Here is an 8,859-nt window from a genome sequence, read left to right as displayed (position 1 = left end):
ATGACTCTGTTTGACCTTATGAGAACATGGCCTAACCAGCTTACAGTCACACTTCTTCATCAGTGAGTTCTATTTTTCCAGAAATAAGTTTTTATTATTAAAGGTGCACCGTACAACTACTTTAAAATCATATCATCAAACAAAGCAGACAGAGGTTTGGACAGAAGGAAGAGGAAAACAGGTTTGTCTTTAGAGTTATGGAGGGTGTCAGATAATTCTACTGAGAACAAAAAGAGAACATTGCCTAGAAGTCTGTTATTTTTATTCTTTTTTTTTTTTTTTTTTTAACCAAAATTTGTTGCTAAAAAGTGCACCTTTATTTAAAGCCATGCACAAATGACAGAATGTGCCTTTCTAGTCCCTCCAGGATTTCACAGTCTTTTTTTTTTTGATTGTTGATTTTGCTGCAGCTTTTCCAAAGAATTATGGTGAAAGTTACGATAATTTGAGGCTTCTTTTATTAAAGTCATTTGCAAATTAGCTAGGACAGTCTTTTTTTGTTGAGTTTTTAGCCTTAAAAAGCACCAGGAAGCAATGATTTTAAATAAAATAGGCTTGATTTGCAAAAAGCCACAAGTGCAAAGAACACTGAAAATATGAGTGACACTGGCAAACATGTTCCTTTGGGACAAGTTCAACAAAAACATGATGAAGGAAGTACAGCTGGAAGTAACAGGATGTGTGAGATAGAGCAAGACTCAAAAACACACACGGACACACTTGCACAGACTTTGTCTTCCTCCTGCAGTTTCCGCCGTTATCAGGTGGTTTAAAGTGTCAGTGGTTTGTTGACTAACATTTCACACCAGAATTGGAGGATTGTGTAACAGTTTAGCTGACACATCTGGAGACTGAACTGCACAGCTGGCACTGATATTTGTCATTTTTCTCAACCTTCAACAGGGAAGTGAATTTGATGACATACACTACAGTTTTAGAACACCCTAATTTTTCTAGTTCTGTATGGAAATTCCTGCAGTTCCAGTCCAAAGAACAGCTGTAAATGGTACAAAGGTAAACAGTGAACTCCCAGAGGTGAAAAAAAAAGGGTGAAGTTAGAATTATACAGAAAGGCGAATAAGAAATGGGTGAACACCTTAAAGCAGTTCTGCAGCAATGGAGGCTGATCAGGTCTGGAAAGTTGGTGGTTCAATTCCTCCAGGTGTCCCAACGTTTGTGAATTCCTTCAGCCCCCTGTGTCTGCAGAACAGGAGTGCTTTTATTTGTGGACACGTTAATTTTCTCCATATATGCACGGGCAATTTTATGTTCATTTCCAAAATGTTCTGCCAGAAGATCCTCAGATGCTATCCATGCTCCACAGGTCAGTGCTCATAACTCTGGACCAGGTCTTTTCTGCCCCCTGGTGTCCTGTTCCAGAAAGTGCAGACAGTCACTCCAATAGATGTTTTGACCTCGACACCATTTTCAAAAGCTCTGATGAATGATTTATACTCAAGGGGATCACCATCAAAAACAGGGATATTTTCGAGGAGGCAAGACAGAGCTGGAATTGTGTTGAACCGACACGGCAGTGATTTCATTTTGCCTTTGCATCATGTCAGTTGTATGAGCGTCAACCTTCTGAGACGCAGTACTTTGAACTGTGGGCCTTTGTTTAGGTCGTACAGCTGATGGTGGCACTGTGGTGGGAAGATGCATTTCAGGTTTACAGTCAGTTCACTCTGGCACAAAAAATCTGCACACATGGAGTTAATGGCAGGGCTTTGTCAATAGTGCCTTTATTAACCCTTTCATGCATGAATTATGAGAACCTTGGTCAAGATATTTTTCCTGAGTGTTTTTATTCCTCTTTAGGCATAAAAAAAAACATGCAATTTAGTTTTTTTTTTAAGGAGTTAGAAAAATGTTCACTCAGCTGGACCCCATGTATTTAATTTTTGAAGCAAAGAAATGTGCATTTAAAACCTAAGATTAGAAAGTGATATGGAATACTATGCAATAAAAACCTTTTTAATGCTGCTAATCAGATGTTTTCCCACATTTTAACATGTTCTAATGCTAGTTATTATTCACTCCATGGAGGTAATTAGTGATGTGATGTTCACGAACAAATCGAATCTTTTGAACAGCTTTTTGAAATGAACAATGGGAACTGAGTCTTTGTAAAAAGCCATTCATTTTTTATTTGTATATATATATATATATATATATATATATATATATATATATATATATATATATATATATATATATATATATATAGTTTTTTTTTTTTTTTTTTTAAGGAGGGAGTGTCCGATTGCCTGTCAATTTAGCGTTACTGGGGAAGCACTGGGCAGGAGGAGAATGTATTTAAGTAATTGCTCTGATTAATCACTGATGTGTTTTGTGCAGTTTTTTCATATGTTTCCACACATTTATTGTTCTTGTTTTGAGGAGAATACAATGTTATTTCATAAGAAAATGTTTTCTTTTCTTCTTCGTTTTTATTCTACAGACTAGTCCACAGAATGGACTGGGATGTTTTTGCTCCAGTTCCATCATTTGTCTAATGTCACCTCTCATGTCATGGATTTATTCCACACATTTAAACTAACGATTCTTTTTTTACGGTAGGATAATATTTACTGCTGCGCCAAATAAACACCTTTAAAATGTAATGTCAATCATCACATGTAGCCTATTTAGTCATTACAACATTGGTGTTTCAAAATAATGCAAAAAATATAAAAGAGCCAGTCTGTTGAACGACTCTTTTCAGTGAACGACTCCTGATTGAACGACTCCCTTCAAAGAACCAAAGGTCCCATCACCAGAGGTAATATGCAGAAAAAGACTCTGTTTTGTTTGTGGATTTACACTAAAACATGTTAGTGCAGATCAGGTTTATCAAGAACAGCAGAGATACAGTAAGTTTGAACTGGACTGTATGGGATGGTGTGTAAGTGTCCAGTGTGTTGGCTGACATGGAACTAAAACAACAAAACCCATGAATATGTAAGAGAACAGCTGGAGAAGAACTGTCCACTGGAGTGACCACTGGAGTGACCACTGTGCATGAAAGGGTTAAGGTCAGAGTTCATGCATCAGAACATTTGGAGCCACACTGACACGCACTGATGTCCAAAACACACAGTTTAGCATTAGCAACAGCAAGTTGGGTTTGAAGTTCCAGCTCTTTCCTTTTGTCTTTTCAACCTTTCACTTTCCATTTTTATTTTTTCCTCCTGTGCTTCAGTTTGATGTTTTTTCTCCAGAGCAGAAACACGTTCCATCACATGCTGCTTTATCGACCACAGCCTTTTAGGTGCAATGAAGTTGTGGAGGAGACAGGAGTGAGTTTCTGTGCACCGGACTGTCCAGTGAACACATCTGACACACTGTCCTCTGGATTTAGATCAACAACATTTGGATCCTCAGTAGTGTTTGTGCTTGGCGGCACAGAAGGATGATTTACGTCCCACAACCAGCATTTGACACGATCAGTAAATCCACAGAAAAGAGTCATTACCTCCGCCAAGGAGGTTATGTTTTTGCCAGGGTTTGTTTGTTTGTTTGTTTGTCTGTCCGTTAGTGTGCAACATAACTCAAAAAGTTATGGACAGATTTGGATGAAATTTTCAGGGTTTGTTGGAAATGGGATAAGGAAGAAATGATTAACTTTTGGGGGTGATCGGGGGTGGGGGGGCCCACGGGGGGGGGCCACTGATCAGCCTTGGCGGAGGTCTGCGCTCTCCGAGTGCTTCTAGTTTTATTTGCAAAATATTCATTTTGTCTTTTAAGTTCATCTGGGGGTTAGGGCAGTTTAGTGAAATGGTCGTGCACATCATTTGTGCTTTGATAACATTGAATGAATGTGGCGAGAAGGGATTTGACAGAACTGGCATTGTCCTCTGACTGCATTAAAATGTTCAAATCCTCCATGAGTCATTTTGCTTGTTTGCATTTTGCACTTCTTTTTTCTTGGCCTGTTTTTATGTGAAAGTATTTAACAAAATGAGCAAAAACTATCGAATAATGAAGAAAATAAACTAAAAAAGACACTGAAACAAAAAATAAATGAATAATAAGATGTAATATATTAAACACACTGTGATCAAAAGAAACAGATATTGATAACTGATACTATTTGTTTTATTACTTTATGAACAATTTGTTCTCATTAGTAAAATAATACAAATAAAACATAAAGAAACATCATAATTTTGAATGAATAAATATCTGTAGGTTCTTTGAACAGTACGAGTCAGATTTAGCCATTTTATCTTTTTTATTGTAAATTAAAAAAAAAAAAAAAAAAAAAAAAAACATTCCCAGGTTTTTACAAGTTTTATTATTTTATGTCCGTTTTTTTTAACAAGTTTTTTTTTTTTTTTTCCTCATATCAAGGTTTGTTTGTTTTCTTTTTAACCAGGTTATACTACTTCCTCTTATTGTTTTTTTTTTTTTTTTTTTTTTTTTGTCAGGTTTAATTTCAGTCGGTTTCAGTTTCTGCAGAACCGAAACTAAACTCTTCAGTGTGTTTTTCTTCTGTGTTCTGTTCATTCTGGGCTGAAAACTCAGAAACAGAATTAGAGTAGAACCACTGGAACATGTCTGGACCCAAAGGAGTCACATGTTTAAGGATGAGTGTTTACAGTCATATTAAAGTGTTTCCATGTTTTATTAAATAGTCATTAACGGAAGTGACGTAACAGTCGGAACTAACCGGAGCCAGACACGTAAAGTCCCAGACCCAGACCCAGACCCAGACCCGGATCTTCTGCTTCAGTGTCGGAGGATCTGACTGAAACTGTCGGTTCTGGTGGAAACTGGACCAGGTTCAGACTCAAACTCATCAGATCTCAGTGTTTGTGGAGTCGGACTGCACTTCCGGGTTTAACTTGAAGGCGAACTGAGGGTCACGTGACTGAAGGTCTGTTCACATTTAGCTTTATTTTTATTAAATTAACGTCAGAGAAAAAAACAAAAACCAACCAAAATCACCAAACTGAAGCTGACACTGATGATGAGGTGAGTCCAGTTTCATGTCCATCACATTCAGAACACAAAGAATCATTTATTAAACATTAAATATTAAAGAGACACTGCAGTCCAGTCAACGACATGAACTCACAAACACTGTGAAGTACTTTTACTGTGTACTTTTACAGTAATCCTACTCAAAATCCCTTCCAGGCAAAAGTGTTTTCATCTGAAATAGTGTTAAAGACTAAATTCAATGATGAATACAATTATTTTTTTCAATAAGTACCTCATAAATGTAGTATATTTGGTATTATTACTTCATATATTATTAGCACAAACACTATAAACTACTTTTATTGTGTAATTTTAGAGTAATCATACTCCAAAATCCCTTCCAGGCAAAAGTGTTTTCATTTGAAATAGTGTTAAAGACTAAATTCAGTGATGAATGAAATACATTTTTCCAATAAGTACCTCAGGTATTTGGTATTTTTGTTATTAGTACTTCATTTATTATTAGCACAAACACTAAAAAGTACTTTTACTATGTACTTTTGGAGTAATCCTACTCCAAAATCCCCTCCAGGCTAAAGTGTTTTCATTTGAAATAGCGTTAAAGACTAAATTCAGTGATGAATACACTTAATTTTTCCAATAAGTACCTCATGAATTTGGTATTTTTGTTATTAGTACTTCACATATTATTAGCACAAATACTATGAACTACTTTTACTGTGTACTTTTGGAGTAATCATACTTCCAAATATACTAGATTCGTCAGGTAGTTAGTGGAAAAATTAATTGTATTCGTCATTGACTTTTGTCTTTAACACTATTTCAGATGAAAACACTTGTAGCCTGGAAGGGATTTTGGAGTAGGATTACTGCAAAAGTACACAGTAAAAGTAGTTCATAGTGTTCGTGCTAATAGTATGTCAAGTACTAATACCAAAAATACCAGATTCGTGAAATATTTATGGAGCCGACTTATTTTACCGTAGTTTTCGGATAAACAGTGCACATGAAAAACACCAGGGGCTGGTTTGACCGCAGTATTTACAGCCTGTTTCCAGTTTTACACTTTTGATGTTTTATTTCACTGCGCCTGAAAAACCACCTCTTGCAAGTGAAAAACTTTTCATTGCGTAACGAGTTTTGGCAAAATCGTCATTTTTTCCATTAGACAAATTTGTATGCATAAGTTTTATTCACACAGTTTGAAGGTCAAAGGAAAAGTGACTTGTTCTTCTTTCGTTTGTTCCCAGACTGATCATGTTTGTTTTTGTCGTCCATCAGTGCAGATCCATCGTCAGTGGAGTCCAGACTGGAGGTCCTGGAGTGTCACTTCACCTGGGATCTGGACCCAAACAGACCCTACCTCTTCAGCCTCAGAGACAAGCTGAGGGACATCGGTACCGAGGACGGGAACGTGTGGTCGGGCCACATTTACAACCTTCAGGGCTACATCCACCACCAGCTGGACCTGGTCCAAGAGGCCCTGCGGTTCTTCACCAGAGCTGCAGAGACCTTTCGTCAGACCAGAACCAGCGACTCTGATGAGGGGCCCTGGTTGGTGGTGAACTACGGGAACCTGGCCTGGCTGTACCATCACCTGGGAGACCGAGCACAAAGTGAGTCTTACCTGTCGAAGGTGGACTCCCTCAAGGCTAAATATCCACGTCCGTCGCAGGACCGGCTCCACCCGGAGGTCGGTGCGGAAAAAGCCTGGACCCTGATGAAGTTCAGTAAAGACAAGAAGCTTCTGGCTGTGGATTTGTTTGAGGAGGCCGTCACGGTGGAGCCGGACCGGGCGGAGTGGTGCACCAGCCAGGTGTTAGCTTTAGCGAGCGCTCACAAACACAGCGACGCGGCGCTGGACGACGACATCCTGGACAAAATGAAGATGGCCAAAGAACAAGACCCTGAGAACCTGTACCTCGCCGTTCTGTATCTGAGTCAACGCGCCAAGAAAGAAGAAGACGTGAAGGACGAGGCTCGTGAACTGGCAGCCAAGATACTGTTGAACCCCGTCGGCAGCTACAGCGGAATTAAGGCCGTTCTGAGGCTTTACAGACGATGTGTGTCCGATGACGAAGCCATCGATTTGGCCGAAGAGGCTCTGCGAAAACATCCCGATAACCGTTACCTGAAGAGATGTGCGGCGCTCTGTTATAAATGGAAGATCATGTCCCACAAGGGTGGCATCGTAGACCAAAGCACCATAGACAGAGGAGTCGGTCTGCTCACAGAGGTCATCCATCTTTACCCCGATTCGTCTCTGGTCAAAGAACTGGACCTGGCCGACGTTTACGCAAAATCAAACCACAGTGTTCCCGAAGCCGACCGGATCTACAAGAACCTTCTGCAGAATGTTGGATCTCTGGAACCTGTAGACAAACAGATGCTGTACCACCACTATGCGAAGTATCTGTTTTTTGACCGAGAACAAAACGGCAAATCCATCACGTATCTGATGAAGGCAGCAGCGATCCCACTGGAATCCTTTTACAGACGAGACAGCATCAAAAACTTAGAGAAGATCCGAGGGAGATGCCGGAACAAACGGTGCAAAGAGATCGAAGAGTTTCTGGATCGGCTTCCGGAACTGTAGTTCCAACATTAACTCCATCAGTGCAAACCTAGACCTGGTTCTGGCCTGGAACTGGTACCGGTTCAGATTACTGGTTTAGACTGCCACGTCATTACACTATCAAACTGATTAGATTAGATCACATTACATTAGATTACATCACATTAGATTAGATTAGGTTAGGTTAGGTTAGGTTAGGTTAGGTTAGGTTTGGTTAGGTTAGGTTTGGTTAGGTTAGGTTAGGTTAGGTTAGGTTTGGTTAGGTTAGGTTAGGTTAGGTTAGGTTAGGTTAGGTTTGGTTTGGTTAGGTTAGGTTAGGTTAGGTTTGGTTTGGTTTGGTTAGGTTAGGTTAGGTTAGGTTAGGTTAGGTTTGGTTTGGTTTGGTTAGGTTAGGTTAGGTTAGGTTAGGTTTGGTTAGGTTAGGTTAGATGGAACTGTATTGTTCCCTCAGGACATTGAGGTTCCAGTCAAGGTTCTAATAGTTTTGGATTTTTAATCACAGTTTAGTTTTATTTAGTTTAGACTTTTTTTTTCTCTAATTCAGTTCGTTTTAATTAGTTTTTAGAGCAGGTTTGATAGATTTTATTAGTTTCTGTTTTCTTCTAAATGCTTCGTTTTAGTTTAGTTCTAGTATTAGTTTTAGTTTTTTCATATCTTTTCTCTTCTTCGTTGTCATATTCAAATAAATCCCGTGCACGTCTCTGCTTTCTCCCAACTTTAGTCTCTGACTCTAAATGACGTGACAAGAAGTGACGGACTGTCAAGTGTCGTATGGTGCCGTTAGCTAAAATTGTTCAAGTGAAATAAATCCATTTCCTATCAATCCAACATTGACAAAGACGAAAACGAAGGGAATTTGATCCATAATTTTTATCAGTTTTTGTTAGTTTTATAAACACACAATACAGTTTCAGTTAGTTATCGTTTATTTCTTTTAATTGTAGTTTTTATTTATTTCAATTAATGAAAATGTTTTTTCCATTCTAGTTTTTGTCATCTCATTAGTTTTTGTTAACGATAACAACCTTGGTTCCAGTAGCAGCACAACACTGAATGTACACATATAAGAAACATTATAAGAAAATAGTCATAACAATATCTATAAAAACAGCAGTGAAAAAAACAGCATTTGCACTTTGGAAAGTACTAATGGAAACAACAGATAACAGCGGTAATAATAATGGAGTCAACGCGTTACAGTAACGTAGCTACTTTTTTGGGGGAAAAACTAGTATAAGGTGGTACTACTGAAAAGTTGGTAACAAAACGTAGTTCCTTTTTAAATTCAGCAAAACGTTACTTTTCATAAGGACAGATTTGCTATTACGTACAATTTT

The 8,859-nt window shown here is 38.4% G+C and overlaps 1 protein-coding gene across 1 annotated transcript; it reads left to right on the top strand.

Annotated features, from left to right (window-relative positions):
- Positions 1-4,778: 4,778 nt before the first annotated feature.
- On the top strand, positions 4,779-7,684 carry LOC115417668 (interferon-induced protein with tetratricopeptide repeats 1B-like). The gene is made up of 2 exons (XM_030131695.1): positions 4,779-4,977; positions 6,229-7,684. The coding sequence occupies exons 1-2, from the start codon at positions 4,970-4,972 to the stop codon at positions 7,541-7,543; spliced, it is 1,323 nt and encodes a 440-aa protein (XP_029987555.1). The 5' UTR covers positions 4,779-4,969; the 3' UTR covers positions 7,544-7,684.
- Positions 7,685-8,859: the final 1,175 nt, after the last annotated feature.

The sequence above is a fragment of the Sphaeramia orbicularis genome, chromosome 4 (genome assembly GCF_902148855.1).
Source record: "Sphaeramia orbicularis chromosome 4, fSphaOr1.1, whole genome shotgun sequence".
In the NCBI taxonomy this organism is placed as follows: Eukaryota; Metazoa; Chordata; class Actinopteri; order Kurtiformes; family Apogonidae; genus Sphaeramia; species Sphaeramia orbicularis.
This window is presented reverse-complemented; position numbering and strand designations above follow the sequence as displayed.